Source organism: Gavia stellata, chromosome 5, assembly GCF_030936135.1.
Source record: "Gavia stellata isolate bGavSte3 chromosome 5, bGavSte3.hap2, whole genome shotgun sequence".
Lineage (NCBI taxonomy): Eukaryota > Metazoa > Chordata > Aves > Gaviiformes > Gaviidae > Gavia > Gavia stellata.
This window is the reverse complement of record NC_082598.1, coordinates 59,948,299-59,966,828: the sequence shown is the minus strand read 5'-3', so window position 1 is coordinate 59,966,828 and position 18,530 is coordinate 59,948,299. Positions and strand designations below refer to the sequence as shown.

General features: G+C 46.6%; 1 protein-coding gene across 1 annotated transcript; it reads right to left on the bottom strand.

The window, feature by feature from the left end:
• Positions 1 to 1,458: 1,458 nt before the first annotated feature.
• On the bottom strand, positions 1,459 to 14,646 carry LOC104254026 (UDP-glucuronosyltransferase 2A2). The gene is given in 7 exon segments (XM_009807659.2): positions 1,459 to 1,735; positions 3,029 to 3,248; positions 4,003 to 4,090; positions 4,497 to 4,628; positions 5,938 to 6,086; positions 13,915 to 14,238; positions 14,241 to 14,646. Coding segments are annotated over 7 exon segments (1,596 nt in total).
• Between the last annotated feature and the right edge of the window lie 3,884 nt (positions 14,647 to 18,530).

Here is an 18,530-nt window from a genome sequence, read left to right as displayed (position 1 = left end):
TAGGGACCCATCTCTATGAACAGTTACAGCACAACTTTTCAGATCTGGGGCCTGAATGTCGTGCTGTTGCACTTTCTGTCCGCTGTGCATATTTCAATATGTGCATTCCTGCATATGATCCCATCGTGACCATAGGAACAGTGTACCAGAAGTGACCATGAGAAGCACTAGTCTTGTTCTAGCCTCTCCTTAGTTCGGAAACAATTCACTTAAGCTTTTGTAAATGTTGTAGTATGAAGAGCTTTAAGCAGATGTTGGAAACTATTGACAATGCTAATAAAAAAGTTAATGTAGCATAGGGAATTTTATTATGTAAACAAATATAACATGGTTTATCAGCCTGTTCTGTTTGAAAACAATTCTGCAGCATCCAGAATACAGCAAATAGCAGTTAAAATTCGGGCAGGTTTTTTCTTGAGTAAGCTGGCACAGCAGTGTAATAACCTTCCCTAGAACAGGAGGCCTGAACTAGCATGATTTTAGTAGGCTTTCATCAGTAAGCACACCTTGAACAATTTCAGGAGTGCTGCATTTATTACCACTGTTATCTGAGCCAAGGGCAGCATTATTTTCCCTCTAACTTTTCAGGCAAGGCAAGTGACTATTGCACTGTTCCCACATGTAATGTTACTTCTTTGCAAGTTCCCTCTCTAGAGGTTTTCCTGCATTTATCAGTTAGCATGGCTCAGAGGCATTTGGGGGTTAAGATGGGCAGGTTACTGACAGAGGTGGTTTTCACACCCTTATAGTGTTGCAGTTAGAAGGATGGCCTGTGCAGGACTCCAGACATATACTGGATGGGGAGGAGAAATGGTTCTCAGAAAAGTAATTTCTCTGCTGCTTTTAGGACTCTCATCTCCCCTCAGCCCCCAAGTAAGTGCATTTGTAAGAATGTGATGATACAGGCTTCACCAGCCAGTTGCAGCTCCCAGTTTTTCATGATTGTGGCAATTCACATGGGCGCTTCTTAGGAGCCCGTGATCTTAGCTTCACTCTCCACTCTGGAGAGAGCTATTCTGACAGGAGAGGCATTTTGGTTGTGAAGCATCAAGTCTGGATGACGTTACAGGAGAGGACAGAGTTAAGGTAAGGAGACTAATTGCAGATTGAGGGACCCAGAGTACCACACATGGGAAGGCTGAATTTATGAAATACACCAAAATGAATTTGAAAAGTTAGAGCAGCAGTTACCATTCTAGGGACCATGTGCTATCAGCTAACAGGGTCCCAAGGGATAAAGCAACTATAATTCAATTTTATTTAGGCCAGAAGGAATTTGCTGGCTAAGCAAGCAACTCTGCCCCACAACAGCTTTTTAGCATGACCCAGTTCACCGGGGTGCTTCATGATATGCCAAGCTTAAAGCATATCCTAATAATTGTATTCACCAAGGAATGTGCATAAATGCCTTGCTGAATTGGCCTAGGAGAAGAAGAAGTGCTGATGGGAACAGGATGTCTATTCTTTCTTCTTCTTTGCAATCCTGCCACATCTCCTACAGCAAAATAAGCAGCACTTAACAAGAATGAAGACAGCGATGGCTGCACAGGTGAACAAGAATGCCAGAACATCCAGGCAGTGGTATTGGTACCAGGTGAGGTGGTGAGCAGCTGGTCTCAAGTGCTTTGCTCCTTTGTGGCGCATGACAAATTCAATCCAGAAGACAGCTCTGTCCAGAGGCTTAACTGGCTGGTCGTGGTGTATCTTGGACAATCTGAGAGCATTTTCTTTATAGCTGGGGAAAAAAGAAGAAACCAAGGAGATTTGTCACCGATTACTGAAACAACCCATTCAGCACCTGGCAGTCCTCTTGAGGAAGGTAGAAAGCCCTGCTTTTACTTTTATCAATGTTATTTAAATATATTTGAAACTGGCCCAGTTTACTCCTATCTGCATCAAATTGGGTTATGAACAGTAATAGAGAAAGCCAATCTTTTGCAAAGAAAGGTTCTTCAAAATTATTCCAGATAACTCTTTTAAAAAAGCAGCATGGAAACATTGCAGCATTTTCTGTTGCAGTATAATATAGTGTGCTGGTTTGGGCTGGGATAGAGTTAATTTTCTTCACAGTAGCTAGTATGAGGCTACATTTTGGATTTGTGCTGGAAACAGTGTTGATAGTACAGGGATGTTTTGGTTACTGCTGAGGGGTGCTTAAACAGCATCAAGGCCTTTTCTGCTTCTCACACCACCCATCCAGCGAGTAGGCTGGGGGTGCACAAGAAGTTGGGAGGGGACACAGCCGGGACAGCTGAGCCCAACTGACCAAAGGGATATTCCATACCATATCACCTCATGCTCAGCAATAAAACTGAGAGGGAGGTTGGCAGGGGGGGGGGTCACATGCACCGGATTTCATCCAGGTCCTTGGATGTCTGGTCGTCATCCAGGTTGTTAGAGATCACCTCCACCATGGCTAATTCCCTCAGATACTGGATACCTCCATCAATGTTGGTCCATTTGCTTCAGGGATTTGCAAGTTCTTCCTTGAAGGGGTACCTGTCCTTCACACTTGGCAGGAGTCGCTGCCAAAGACTGAGGACTTCTGCCTTCTTTCCAATCCCTTTGTCAATGGCCTTACCCTTAGCAAGGGATCCCAGCTGCCGGGCTTCCTTACCCTCTGATTCCTGACTGATAGGTACAGTAACCTAAGGGTATTGGTAACTCAGGGGTAGGAGAAAGAATTGCTGTGGCTAAAGACAGAGTGGACATAATACAACTAGAATTGTCACCCAGAGCCTCCAGAGGATTTATACTAGCAGAGAACAAGGAAGAGAGAGAGAGAGCAGAAAACTGTCTCAGGACTGCTCTGGGCTTTCCAAGAACTATTTTTCTCAAAGGGATCATAAAATGTAGTATAAGGAAAATGAAATTGCTGATTCTCAGAAATGAAAGGTGTTTTTCATCTGAAACCCAAACTCCAGCTACTCAGTATTTTTGGTTCCCAGAAGAGCCAGCAGAGTTTCTCACATCAGCAGCCTAAGATTTTAATAGCCTCATCCTGCTGCAAGGCAAGAACAAAACTCACGTGGAATTGTTAATGACTGTATTCACTGCATCAACTAGGTCTTGCGTCTTCAGTGTGCTGAAATCCAGCGCAACTGCAGCTCCCTTTGCCCTCATGTGAGCAATGTTGTCGTGCTGGTCGGCAAACATGGGAATCCCAACCATCGGGATCCCGTGGTAGATAGCTTCATAGATCCCGTTGGTCCCACCATGAGTAATAAAGGCCTTCGTCAAGGGATGACCTGGAACAGGGAAGGAGAGGCGTGTGTAAGAGCAGCTGTGGCAGACTGCATTTACTGGGACGTGAGTACTGCAAACGACCCAGGCAAATGCACTGCTAGAGAAGGGAACAGCCCTGACCTCTGGATCAGCATCGGAGCTTGCACGCTTAGCTTTCACACATTCATATTTATTTTAATGCAATGTGTGAATCAGCATGTTCCTCCAGACTACCCCACAGTTACTTCAGCCCTTCTGCTGTTACGCAGTTCTAGTTTTTACATGGCATCAGGTTCACAACAGCCCGCTGCTGCAGCCTTGCTTCGGTCAAGCATTTTGAAGAATGAGCCCTGGAGATTAACTGCAGAGGCCAAATCCAGCTGCAGAATACATGTCTCCTTTGATACTTACTCCTGCCTACAGGTGGTTCTCAGCCCTTCCAGACAGTTGCCACTGAGCTCTGTAAGACCCAGGCTTTTGCTTTAGTGATCCATCTTCACAGCTAAGCTCAAGTTGCTGCCTTCTTGAGCCACTGCTCCCTACTCCCTTCACAGCCTGGCTGTATCTTCTATGGTTCTTGTACAGCCACTCACCTTAAAGTCAAAAGCAGGCTAGGAAATTAAGGCTCCAAGAGCAAACCTCTGCTGCTTAAGCTGTGAAACTAATTGTAGCCACAAGTGTTATGTGGGTCTTTTGCCTGAATAAGGCATTTTAGTGAAAAAACAAGGAAACAGTTTTTCCAAGGGTGCAATGCATCCCGGATAGAATTGGTCTCACCAAGCAGGTCATTTTGGGGTATCCAGTCATAAATCCTGGTGTTGGAGCCCAGAGTTTCTGGCTTTTTTCCTTTGTACCGCCAGAGGACCTTGAACAAAGGAAGAACAAGATAAACAGTGCATGTGACGTGCCTTTCTGTATTATTACGTGTAATGTAGGGTTTCCTTTCAAATCCATGTACCTTTTCCCAGTAATTCAAATAGCTTTGGCTCCAGTTTAGCTCTTCGATTAGTTACTATGTGCTTATTATAAAAATCACATAGAGTAATTTTTATATTTTGGCCTATGGACACACCTCCGTGTCATTTGGTTCAGAGAAGGGGGAACGCCAAAACTCCCCATGAGATCTCTCTGCAAACCCCAGCTTCCCAGCTGTGGCACATCCAGCAGAGGTGCAGATGAAAACCAGGCCACTCCAAACACAAAAGGTTTGCTGAAGGCAACAGGAGTGACAAAAAACAAGGCAGTTGTTTTAGACTCGAAAGTGAATTCACCTTTTGTGGAAGCTGGCTGAGGGCTCTGGCAACCACAGTACTTTTTTCGTCAGTTAGGTTGTAGACCATTGACCCGAGAGAGAACACCACGATGCCGTGTTCCCCTGAGCTCTGAACAAATTCTTCCATTTCCTAGGAGAGGCAGAAAACATACTAAGAGTAATTATGCACTGCAGATTACAGAGATTTCTGTGCACAGAGAGCATAACCTTTATAGCTTATCAAGGAGATGATTGTGGTGTATAAGCACCTCCGCTGACAGAAGGGCATTACAAAGATAGACCTGGCCCTGTGCAAAACAGACAGTTTCTCCCCAAGAAGGAGCAGGACAAGTTGAGACAGGTGACAGAAGCTTTGTCTTTTTGAAAGCAGATCAAGCTGTTTCAGGACACATTTCTTTCAGAGCACAAGCAGCAGGAATGGATCCTGGCACTGGCGTGAGAGGGCCATACCCTGTGACACCCTCCCTAGCATAGTCAGTCATGGCTCTGGATTTTCGTGGAACAAATACTTTGCATTTCATAGCTGTGTGGGAAGGGACAGTGCTGAAAACTGGCAGGGTTTTTCAGTGTTGTGATCAGAGATTCATCAAGCAGCTGCTGTCACTTTGTTAGTCAGCCAGCTCTCTATTTCTTGCAATACAGCACATGTTGCTAAACAGCTTTTCTACAAATCAGATCAACGGGTCTTCCTGCTCCTTTTTTTAGTTAGTGCCGTGTGAAATGGAGCAATAGCATCCAAAAGAGAATTGTTATCCATTTCCCCCAGCTCAACCCCTGCTACAGGAGAGTGGGAAGAGAGTTAGAAGGTTTCTTTTAGTAGGCAACTTGCACTGAAAATACCCTACCTCCTCTAAGGCTCCTACAGGAGTGATAACCTAGACCAGAGCTTGTCGTGCTGCCATCATCAGTGTCTGGGAGTTTCAAATTCCACCTGAATATTGCCAGTCACAGCAGAGCGTAGGCTGGAGATGCTGAATATTTTACTCCCTTTAAGATGTCTTAAACTATGCAGCGGTAGAAAAAGTGTTAATCCCTAGTCTCTTTCTGCAAGTCTTGACTCCATTTCGTCTAAAGAATTTGTCTTGTTACAGTGCCTTTTTGCATCAGGTATTTCAATGTTACCATGGGCTGCAAGTCTGTACCTTATAATTAAATCTTACACTTAACTACGCTGAGGTAGCACCTATTTTTCCTAAAACAAACACTGGATTACCTCCTGCTGACCTCAGCTATCCTCTTTTAAGACAGCAAGCTATAAACCCAGCCCTCAGTTTACAGAAGTACGGACAGATTGCTAAATAGCTCCGTGTTCCCCACCAGCAGCAGAGCATCTTCTTTAAGAATGAGCTTTCTCAGGACATGGCTTGCACGGTTGATCAGGGAGAGAAATAGGCTTTGTTCTGCTGGGCGAACAACCAACCAACAGCAGAATGGGATACCTTTGGTAATGGCTTTGCAGGCTGGCAATGAAGTCCTCCAACGAACTCAAAGTTGGGCAGGAAAGGGCGTGGAAATTCAAAATCCCAGTACGTTCTGATTAACCATATCTCTGCTTTCCCCATCGTCTCACACAGGGTTGTGGGCCTTCCTGTGGACAAGGTACAAGGGGTTTACAACACGCACGGGAGCGGTCTTGTTTGCTGTAGATTGTGAAATAGGAGCCTTACCTTTGTCTTTTGGCACTCCCAGTCAGTGTAGTCTATCAAATCATGCACGAAATAATGAAAACATGGACAAATCCAGACCTATTCCTTGCCCTGTCCTGTGTTCAGCCTTGGCAGGTTGCCACGAACAAGGCAATACAATCTTTAAAAGGATTTTGAACTTTCAGGATTAATTTAGAGCAGTCCAAGAGTAAGTGGGAAGCATTTAGTTTCTGTGATACAGAAGTGCAATTTTTGTACCGCTGGAAGACGTGATTACCTGTGCATGTAATAAAAACACACTTTGGGGAAAGAACAGTCACAGAAAATTTAGTTCCAAATAGAAAAATAAATGAATTGCAAAGTGATGATCACCAGTCAGGGAGGAGGAGGATTTTTTAACAAAGTTCTGTGGCATTTTTCAAATGGTGACTCAGTCAGTGACTGCTCAGACTACAATAAAAGACAGCCATCCCTAGTTCTCTTGGGGCCTGGGTCAGCCCCTCCTGACATATACTGGGAAAATTTGGCCAAATCCATAGACAATTTGAATGTCATTTTATGCAATATCCAATGTCTCTAGAAATCCATCTATATAAAAAAATCCAGTGGGTAAACCTGTTTTGTAGCTTCCCATTTGGAAAAATAAATATTCTCAGGTACATGTTGCAAGTTGTCTTTGCAGTATTTTCCCCACAAAGTGGAACTGGGGGGTTAAAAGGTTAGAAGTGTTGGTAAATGATTGTCCAAAGCCAGCCTAATGCAAGCAGAAACCAAGCAAAATAAGCAGTAAGATAAACATTATCTGTAAGGCATCTTCTTTCTTACACTATTTGATCAGCGTTACGATTTACAGCAGTTTTTTTTATTTTAAGTAAAAAGCAAGGAGTCAGTTACAGAGATACTGGAATGAAAATTAAGCCTGCATTACGAGTAGAGTGATATAAAGGTGTAATGAAGTCTTACATGGTATTAAAAAAGAAAAATCAATCCAGGGAAAAGGAACTAGTTTGCAGAGCACAGAGGCATTTTTGGGCAACAGAGGAAGAGATTGGAGGGCAGCAGAATAGATGCCCTTGTGCTTGCTGTTCACTCGTTATCTGCCTAAACATAGATACTCAAATTCAAAGTCCATTGAACTAAAAGGTCTCTTTAAGAGACTTTGAATCAAGCCTGAGTTGTACTAGGTTGGAACAAAAATTTCAGGTATGTACGTAGTGTAAGGAGACTATTTCAAACTCTGAATGGTGGATGAAAGGGAAAGGTGACAGTTCTTAGCATTTATTATTGGAGAATATGAACTCATGCTTATCATCCTGTACTGCTCAGGGTTGCAAAATGGTACCTCCAGACAATGCATGCAATGTGAATGAAGGGTGCTTTTTTTGCTCTGCAGTTGTCCAGAGACAGCCAGTGTTCCTGGTTACAACAGGGTTAACTCCATCCCTGTGTTGTCGAATCTGTCTCCAGTGCCTTTTGATTAGTTAAGGAATGATTTTGCCCTCCAGCCTTTATCTGCTACCATCTTAATTGTAGAAGTAGCTGTCGTCAAGATGAAGAGGCAACAACGGTCCTCTGAAAGCACTAAAATGGGCATACAGCTTACTGCAAGAGCTCACCGGCAGTATCATCATTGACAAAAAATACAACTATGTGCTCTGAAGGTCGTCAAGAGGAACTAAAGCAAAACTGCATGGGTGTCTGTTAGACTAGACCAGACCTAAAAGGGAAAGCACAGCCTCCATGTGACCAAAATGGGATTACCATCTCTGCTGGTCATTGAGAAAGAGTGTTTTGAGACAACAGCATTGAGCTCCCAAAACACTGAAAAGGCACGACCTATGCAAGAGGAGAAACTGCTCAACAGCTGCCTTACCTAAGACATTACTGTAGTACCCATCCCATTCGTCTCGCCAAAACTTCAAGAAAAATAAATCCATGTGAAAGTAACAAAGGAGGTTCTGTAGTCTTTCCACGAAGGACATCTGGTCCGTCAGCCCCCTTGTGCTAGCAGGCACGTAAGAAGGTGGGGACGGGAGCCCACCGCATAGTCGCTCTACCACATTTCCATCAGAGAAGCGGAAGCTGTAGACAAAAGGGATTGCTAGGATTTCTGCTACGAGCTCCCCGCCTACAGACAGGGGGTCAGCGATCAGAACATCAAACTTGGCCTGCTGCAGCTTTGCTATCAGCTGAGGGTTCATCACCAAGGTGTCACAGGTCTGCTTTGACATATTGGTAAAGACCTCCAGGTCCTTTTTCATCCTCCACATGATCTCCCAGGGGGAGAGAGTAGGGACCTCATTAATCCAGAAACTGAGGAAGTCCTCCAAGATAGTATGCAGGGTCTTCTGCGTAAAGGGGACTTGCAGAACCTCAAAGGTGAAGGGGGAGGAGATGTCTCGGTAGTCGATGAGCAGATTGCTTGAGGGCACCAGCACGGTCACTTCATGACCCCGGAGAACGAGCTCTTCCAGCAGCACTTTCACATTGATCCAGTGACTCGCGTCCGTGGGCCAGACCACCACCTTCCCACAAAAGCCAGCACTCCAGCAGCATGCGTAGGCCCAGAGCAGCCAGGGGAACCTTAGCCCCATCGGCTCAGCAGTCTGTGTACAGCTCTGGTCTGACCGAGCTGGAAGCAGTTCACTCCAGTGTGCAAACACTTTAGAGCCAGGCAATAAAAGTGAGATCCGCTTGGTGCCAAGCTTGGCAAGAGGGCATGTCAGAACTCAAAACAGCACTCATGGGAGGACTGGGCAAGCAGCAAGTCCCGTTCTGGAGTGTCCTGCAGAGCCACAGCTGATCTCGAAATGACGGCAACTCCTGTTTCTGCTCACCACAAAGTGCATTTTGCAGCATGCGAGGACCAGAAGCCCTTTCCCTGTGTTGTGGTTTAATCTTGATAGGCAGCTAGGCACCACAGAGCCTCTCACTCCCCCACCGTAGGAGGGGAAAAGAATCGGAAGGGCAGAAGTTAGAAATCTCATGGGTTGAGATAGAGGCAGCTTAATAAGTAAAAACCAAAAATAAAACCGTGAAAAACAAGCAACGCAAAAAGAACAATTGCTCACTACCAGTGCCCAGCCAGTCCCTGAGCAACAGGAGCCCTGGCAAGCTTCCCCCCCAATCCAGCTTTATATGCTGAGCACGACATCGTATGGTATGGAATATCCCTTTGGTCAGTTGGGGTCAGCTGTCCCGGCTGTGTCCCCTCCCAACTTCTCGTGCACCCCCAGCCTGCTCGCTGGGAGGAGCAGTGTGAGAAGCAGAAAAAGCCTTGATGCTGTGTAAACACTGCTCAGCAATAGCTAAGGCATCCCTGTGTTATCAACACTGTTCTCATCACAAATCCAAAATACAGCCCCGTGCAAACTAGTATGAAGAAAATTAATTCTACTCCAGCCAAAATCAGTATACCCTCGTACCAGATCTTCAGGGTGAAGGTACACATTCCTGTACCAAGCAGAAGCTCAGGCTAGGGAAAGCACATGAGCAGCCCATGGGACTTTTTTGACAGCTACAAGATGAACCCCATCTTATCACTGGACTACAGCCTAGATTTGCTTCTTTGCCCTCTAACCTAAATGTAAAGCTGGTTACAATTTGTATCTCCTCTTTTACTAGGTGCAAAATGTCCTGCAGTGATTCACAGCTAGCCCACAGGGTGCTCTGGTTCTGTCCTCTCTCTAACCAGATGCTGTGGACACACAGCACTGCCGCTGGAAGGACGCAGTCCTGGTAGAGGTGACTCCAGGCCACCCCAGGAGAGAAACAGGAGGAGGTGAGGAGCACAGGTTTTGCTCACTTAGCTGCTTCTGTGCCTTCTCTTGGGAAGATGCTGCAAACTGGCATCAGTTTATCCACATCATGTAGTCCAGGACAGATACTGCCAAGACAAGAGACCTGACTTCCTCCCTTGACTGTGTCCTGCAGGTGTAGTGGAGATGCTTGGTGCTACTGATGTGGTCAGGGAAAAGAACAGGCAGCTGCTCTCTCCTGAGCAGAGGCCGAATGAGGCTCAGACTGAGTCTAAACAGGGCCTGAGCACTCTTCCAGGAGCTCAGCACCACCACATGAGCTCCCCTCACTAGACTGACAGAGGAGCAAGCAGTCTTTCATCGCGCTTCAACCTCGTCACTTGAAAAAGCCTTTAGGTAGCTCTAGGAAAGCAGCTAGAATAATAAGAGCCCCGAAGAAGATTTTCCAAGGAGAAAGAGAAGGTGCATGTATACACTGCAGGATCTGGGACAGTGTCCCATTTCTGGGAGATGCCCCTTCCTTTCACACCTCCTTCAGGACTGGGTATGCTCCAGAGCAAAGCATGTCACCGTCAGGGCAGAGAACAGCTAAGCCAACGCAGCTAACAAAACAGGTATTGTACATGGAGCCTTAAATGCTAAACCCCACATTTAACAACAAAAAAGACAACACAAGATCCAAGCGGCTCTGAGGCTTACACAACAGGAGATCAGCAAACCCTGCTTCTGCCAGCACAAGGTTTTCTAGTCTCTGTCAAACATGATAAGCAACACAAGTCGCTAGTTAGTCTAATAGTAGGATAGCTTAACAACTTAGCTCTCTTAGCAGAATTGCACCCTACTAGCGAAATATAAATAAAAACACTTAGAGTCTCATATTGAAATAGTAACCATTTTACCTGCCCACCAGCAATGCATGTATGTTTGCCATGTTTCCTTTCAAGCATTATAATAATCACTTCGAGCAAAAATGTGAAAATAATTATGCAACTATTATTTTAAAAAGAAAAATAATTATAAATAAATAAAACTGTCATCTAATATTTCTTTTAGATGCTTTCAGAAAAAGAAAAGAACCCTGTCTCTGCGGAGGGCCTTTTATCACTGCAAATTGGGGCTCAGCTGCTCTCCCAAGCCTTTAAAAGACCAGAAGAGGCCATTATCTCTCTTTTCGAGATAAGGTAGCAAGCAAGAAGGGTGCTAGGGGAAAAAAGGTAGTATTGTTGTATAGCTTTCCAAAAGCATTTTTTTCTTTCTACTTCAAAAGGTTTAATTCAGTAGTATAGTATTATTTTGCTGTTCTTAGTGCTTGTCATGATTCATCTATGAATATGGCTGATGAGCTCTGTTTCAAGTGGCTTTAGCACTGTGTCACCTATCCTAGAAGTACCTGTGTGGACTTAGCTGTACTAGTGTAGCAGGTCAGGATTAACAGGTAACATTTGTACTTGCCTGGATTGTTTGACTGGACGCAGGGATTTTGGAGGAAGGAGAGTGAGTTCAGGGCTGTCGTGCTCCTAGTTTGTGCCTTAACCTCTAAGCTCTGGGTGTTCACTCTTGTGTGTACAGCAGATGTAATTCCTGGAAGTAAGAGCAGCCTTACCTAAAACATCACTGTAGTATTGATCCCATCTTCCCCAGAGAAGGTAATGATACGTGATATCCTGCGCAGCGTAGGTGAAGATGGTTTTTAGCCTTTCCAGGAAGGACGTCCTATCTGTTAGGTGGCTTGGAGTGGCTGGTACGTAGGAAGGAGGTGCTGGGAGTGTCCCGCGGAGCCGTTCCACCATGTTGCCTATGGAGAACCGGAGGGTGTATACGAAGGGGATACCCAGCTTCTCAGCAAACAGCTCCCCACTGGGTGCCAGTGGGTCTGCCAAGAGGACCTCAAAGGTGGATGCCCTCAGTCTCCCCAGCAGCGCCTCATTCTTCAGGACTTCATCACAAATTATTTTGGTTATGTTCTCCATCTTGGACACCAGTTGAGCCATCTTGTAAAGACTTTCCCAGACAGGTAGCACTCTCTCCTGGTAAAACCAAAAATAGAAACTTTCTTCCAGAAAGGTAGCCATCTCCTTTTTGGTGATGGGCACCTCAACCACCTCAAACTGGAAGGGTGAGGGCTGTGTGGGGTTGAGGGTGAAGAAGCACGAAGGCAGCAACACAGTCGCCTGACCACAAGCTCCTGGAGTATGTAGCCCATGTTCAGCCAGTGGCTGTTGTCAGCCGGCCAGACCAACACCTTCCCCCTGGACCCCCAGCCCGACACCACCAGCAGCCACAGCGCTGCCGCCTCCTTCCCAGCCGTAGCCCGCCCTGCGTAGCAATGCTCCAGGGAGCAGCATCGCTCCCAAACTGGGATGGGCATGCATGACACTGCCTTGCTCCGGAGGGCAGGGAGACAAGGTAAGTGGAGTGAAATCCTGTCCTGGCATGTTTTCCTGGGGAAAAAGGTGACTAGGACCAGCTGGCACCATCTGGTGGTAAATAGCTTGCTGAAGCTGGAAGACGTGATTCCTCTGGAGCAGTGGGGAGAGCTGTCAGCCCTGGGGGGCTCGGTCCAGTGAGAATTGTGTGCTGCTGGTCATCCTGGCCCTCCTGCCTGTCTCTATGTTATTCGTTTGCTAGAAGAGGTGACTTTTTCATTCTTCTGACTCTTTGAAGCACAGCTGGGTATGTAGCGAAGATGTTCACCCACTGTGTGGGCACCGTTTTGCTTTATAAAGCCACTGAGCGTCCGTGTACGTTGCACTTAAGGTGGTGATCCAGGGCTGCAGCTAAAAAGTTGCATCTCAAAGTGGATGAAACTGCACGGCAAGTGACTCCGGTATCAGACTAAGACTATCTTCATGTGAACTTGTCTCTTCTGGAGCATGCATCGCTGAGGGCAGAGCTGGTAGGTGATGGTGTGGGCTGTCCTGCCTGCCAATTATGCACTATAAGTCCAACTGGAAAATCTGTCAAATGGTTTTATTTATGGTCACCCTTCTGATGTGCAATTAAGAAATAATGTAAGTCCCCTTCACTGTGCTAAAAATCATCATTACTGGGCTTCTGCCCAGCTCTGTTACGCAATGTTTTCCTAATGTTGTGCAAGACTTTTGCTACGGCTTCCGTGCTACCTAGAGCACCCTTTCCAGGATGAAAATGAGGGTGATGGAAGCAGTTGGGCTGTGAGAAGCCAAGCTGAGATACCTCATCTGCTGTGCACATGACAACAGTTTGGTGTACTTGCGGAGTCCTTCAGCACGCAGGTATTTGCAGGCAATTGAACCCTGAGAAGTTTGCAAGTGCTCTTTTTCATAAGCTCAATGTGAAGTTAGCAAAAATGGCATGTTGATCACATGCGATTAATACTTAAATAAACTTACTCACTCAAAACAGTCCAGAAGAAAAGCCCGCAGAGGAAGGCTTGTTGCTTTCACTGTTTGCTTGTGGGTGGAGGGTATGTTTTAAATAAGACTTGTTTTGTGCAGAGAGGATTGGTTTTATATGCCCAGTGACATCAAGCGAAGTCTCTATTGTAAAGCCACAACGCATTTCAGTATTGCTGCTGAGGGTGGCAGGGTTGGCTCGTAATTCGCCAGCTCCCCCCTCCTTACTATGACACTCTGGATTAGGAAAACAGCTCTGTTCCTGGCTGCTTTCTGTGCAAGCAGTCACTGGAGGGGGAAACGTGTAAGCTGAGCTCCCTTGCTGAGGGCCCTACATGGTGTGAAAGTTGTTTCAACCTACACATTAAAAATAATTGTGGCGAAAGTCAAATCCTTCAATTGGGATGACCACCGATGCCTGTCTCAATGCAATGGCATAGCAGCACAGCACCCTGACAGAGGAGCGGGTGCGACTGCTGGACCCTGGTGGCTCATTCCCTTTTCCACGCAGGGACATAATGACAAACTTCTTGCTGACCTCTCTCAGACCTTGAATTTGCCACCCTGCCAGGTTCCTAGCTCTGCAGGTCGTAAGGCGGGAGGCTGTGTAATGAGAAGCGAAGTAGCAGAAGGCTTACCTAAGACCTTGCTGTAGTAGATATCCCATTCTCCCCAGTAGCTCTGGAAAACGTAGTCTTGCAGGTGGTAAGACACGATGTTTTTTATTCTCTCACCAAAGGACATGCAGTCGGTGAGCTCAGACAGGGCTGCAGGCGCGTAGGATGGTGGGGCTGGGATCTTGCCGCAGTGCCTCTCCACGGTGGAGGCCGGGGAGAAGCGCAGCGAGTAGATGAAGGGGATGGCCAGCTTGAGAGCCAGGAGGTCCCCGCAGAGGGTCACCGGGTCTGACAGCAGCAGGTCATAGCTAGAGCCCTGCAGCTGGGCCATCAGCTCTTGGTTAGCACTGCGTCACACATTAGCCTGTTCATCTGGTGCCAGTTTTTGGACAGTTTTCCCAGCTCCTTGTAAAACTGCCAGAAGGTCAAGGTGGTTGGCCTGTTATTCAGCCACAGTGCCACTACATCCTCGATCAGCTTCTCAATGGTGTCTTTGTTGAAGGGCACATTATAGACCTCAAACTTCTCCCCGGCCTCAGCCCTGGGTTTAATGAAGAGGGAAGCGTTGGATACCAGGACAGTAACGCCGTGCCCGCGGCGGATGAGCTCCTGTGTAACTATCTTCACGTTGAGCCAGTGGCTGCCTTCCGTTGGCCAGACCAACACGTTCCCGCAGAAGACAGGCCCTAGAAGAGCGACCTGAAAAAGGAGCAGCTGGAGGTATTTCTTACAGCCGGTGGCTTTCGTGGCCATGGCAGGGTTAAGGGCTGGATAGCCTGCGAGTTTTCCCTTCCAGCTGGGAGTGCTGCACCTCTGTGTTGTGTTTGATGGCTCTTTACTAGCACTCTTAGCAAAAGCAAGAGTTTGCTGCTGCACGGGTGAGGCCTTTGAAACCCACGTTTGGTCTCAGGTCTGAAAAGACAGAAAAGGTTGGTTGTTTTCCCTTTCTGCCTTCTACTCTCTTAGTTTCCCCCTGAGGGAGCTCCTTTCCCTCGTTAGCAGGGTGGCAGCAGTCCCCGCTGCTGTCAAAGGTCTGCTTTCAACCTACTCCCTTTGCGCAAGAAGAATTTCATCCTTTATTTTTTTATACCTTTGGTAGTTTTTCTGAGGAATCCTTACCGTGAAATAAAAGCAAATAACAGGGGGTGTCTTCTAGCTGTGTAATTACCGTATCAGTAAATGCTGGCAGGTTGACTGTAAGTATTAGCCAATACGCAGCACTGCTGACAACACTGGAGAAATACTGAGATTTACTGGAGATTTTAAAATGCCTCTTTTCAATTGCAACAGCTGTGGTATCTGTATACTGTAATCTTTCTATTACTTATGGCAGCAAACCTACCCATACTTAAAGATATATTTCTCTTATTCTGAGAGTTTCCCAGCTTTTTCCACCTTTCTTTCCAGAAGCAGCACTTGGGCTTATTTAGCTGACATGCAGCAGTGCTACAGGGAGCGCTTGCTTGAAGATATTGCTAGACTTGGGGCAAGAGCCCTGGGCAACACAAGGTAGAGGGACACCTATGACGGGACTAGCAGTAACAAATTATACCGTGGGCATCCTTAAGCCTCCTCAACCCCTCTACAGCCGTGTCCCTGCTGGTAAATAATATGAATTACTGGCAGTCATGCCCCGGCCCCTGCGGAGAGCTGCTGACTCTCCAGGCTTCAGCATTAATTCAAGTCAGTGCGTCTTTGCAGAGGAAGAGCCCGTCCCCTGGATGCCAGCTCTGATACTCAAATCGCTCGCGTTGCTCCCGTGAACTAGCGATGCCAGAGGCAGGCCAAGGAAGGAGAGAGCACGGGGTGCATTTACGGGGCTGACTTGTAAGCGGCATCCTTTTTCAGGGTGAAATGTTAGAAGTGCTCGTGTTTCCCATGCTGAGAGAAAGCGGCAAGTCCTTCATTTGGGTGATGATAATGCCAGCAATAACATGTCGTTTGTTCTGATAGGCGACAGGTGGTTTCTGACGGCTCCCAGCCACCTCTTAATGCAGGGAGCTCATTGCTACTCTCTGGGGCACGTCACCACTGACCTGGTCATGTTGTGGGCTCAGTTCGGGTGTCTAAACATGGGTCTGGGGCCCTCCCGGTCTCTAAAGGTGCTTCTCGGAGCAAACCCCACATCTTCTGGGGTGGTTCTCACTTGGAAACTCGGCGCTTGAATGTAAGGCACTGTGTCCTGCAAGGAGCTCTCAACCACCAGGAGCCAAAAGGAGAGCTAAAACCCATGCGTATAACGATACGCTCGATCCAACTCAATTTGGGAAACGAATGCAAAAAACTCTCACCTAGCAGAGTTTTCCAAGGTACGTAAGCATCACCCTCTGAGTTGCAAGGGGCAGTTTGCTTCTGTTTCTTCCTGCTCACCTCCTCCGTGCCTGGGCTGCTCTGGCGAGGTTGGGTGTCGGGCAGAAGAAGCTTAAATAAGTTACCCTCTGAACTGGGCTTTTCAAAAGGAGGAAGTAATACAATACGGGGTGATCACAACAAGGCACGTATGCTGGGATTATTCATTGCTTTGTTATGCTCCAGTAATTTCATAGTCGAGATGGTACTCCCCATGCTAGGGTGTATTACAACGTTTTATTACAGAGCCACATTCTCAGGACGTCGCATCCCGTACCTCAGAAATACAGTGCCTGACTGCTAAAAAGATTTTTCACTCCCTTCAGGGTCCCAGCTGGCGAAACAACATCGTTTATTAAGTAATAGACTTGTCTATAAACTGTCCATAGAAACCAAGAGACAATCTTGTGGTTGGTTTGTGGAGTTTTTCAGAAGTTGGCGTGTTACCTGTGCTGGATGTGTGGCCCTTGATTCTGGAGATCTAGGCAAGTTTTTAATGACTTGAAAATATAGGATTGTAAAGATGCACCTCCATGGTTTTTAAATATTGTCCCTAATATTCAACCTGACGTTTTCTAAACCCTCAGAATTCAGGGCAATTATGCCAGCATGTTTCAACAGTAATTTGGCCTTACAGTCAGGAGTTTCACTACGATCTCTCCATAGACCTTTGTATTCAGGACAATATCTTTTTTTTTCAGGCTAATTTAGCTTATTTGGCAAAGTCCTATAAGAAACATAAAGCTTTTCCAGCAGCTATTGAAAGGCCATGTTCATGTGGGCTAGGGCAGATGGGACCTTGGGTTTCGTTTCTAACCCCTCAGTAACTAATTCCTCCGTAGCAAATGAGAGCTATTGCTGGGGGAACCAGAGGGTTAAATTTGTCTTCTTTCCATGGCCAACTTTTAAAGACGATACCCAGATTACTCTTAATGCGGAGAAGAGAAGCATTTTGAGAGGATTAAAGGACAAAATCCAGCAAATGAGGGAAAAGCGGGACCGAAGAAAGTAGATGGTGTTGAGTGTCTGTATTATTTCACACGTCTAGCGTTACTAAGTAGAAGCGCTGCAGACCGCACTGATGCAACGTCCAGCCCTGTTAAATAACAACAGGCTTTTCCGGGCGAAGGCGAGTTATGCAAAAGTTAGGCAATACAAACTAGAGTTTTCCACATACCGGTCTCTTCATCATTTTGCTGAATGGGGGTTACGGTGTAGACGGCACCTTTATTTCTAGAAAAAGCTTGATGCCAGCCAGCACCTCAAAAATTCAGTGCCAGGGTAGAAAAGGGAAGCTTTTGCCCTGAGAAGCACCAAATGACTCTGGTTTTCCTTTCTTTCATTGCAATAAAGCAGCTCCTGGGCTGAAAGCAGACTTGAAAGTCTTTATCTATTTTTTTTTTTGGCAGGGGGGAGGCTGGATGGAGAAAATATCAAGGTTGGCTCATCCCTGAGTAAGACTAAGTGAGTGGATTGAGCGATTTTGCAGCGGCACGTGTGCAAGCGCTCAGTACAACGCCTGCTCCCCTGTAATCCCCAGGGGTAACAGGGAACTCCAGCACAAGTTAATGAGCTGAAATAGCCTTACCATAACCACCTTTCTCACCTAAATCGTACCTTTATACCTCTACCTTCCAGCTGTAGGACAAAAATACCGCGGGGTAGGTTTATAGCACGTCACTTGGTTTTATTGATTCGGTTTACGATTTTTATGAACTCCCTTCGCTGCGGTTGCAATGGTGCTGGGGCACCTTGGTGTGTAAACGTATAGATGCCGGGATGACTTGCGCTGAAGCCGCTTTCACCCTGCAAAGCCAAAAAAATAAAGGGAAAGAGAGAAGGACCAGGCCAAGCTTTGTGTCCCTGCACGGAATTGTGCATTTTTGGTGGAGAAGAGGTGCTGCACCCTGTCCTTGCCAGCTCTACGGTGAGGTGCAGCAGCAGAGAGCTGGCGAAGCTGCCTGCAGACCCAGCACACCCCTGTCTTGCCAGCGTCTGTCCGACACCCAGGGAAAAGCTGAGGGCTGTGGAGATGGGCAAATCTGCAAATATTGAGGGTATACACATGATGGGACTCATCTAATGGCTCACCTGCCTGGAAAGGGGCAGTTGCTCGCTCTCTCCCACCTTCTCACGTGTGTTTGCTGCCCATGCTCCCATGGCAAGCTTTTCTCTGTGCCAGCTCAGCTTTCCCAATGATTTATTTTAGTGGCTGAGTTTGCTGCTGGGCCAGGGAGGAGTTGGGCAAAGGCCAGGCTATCAGGGAGCAGGGGTCCCCCCGAATGGTT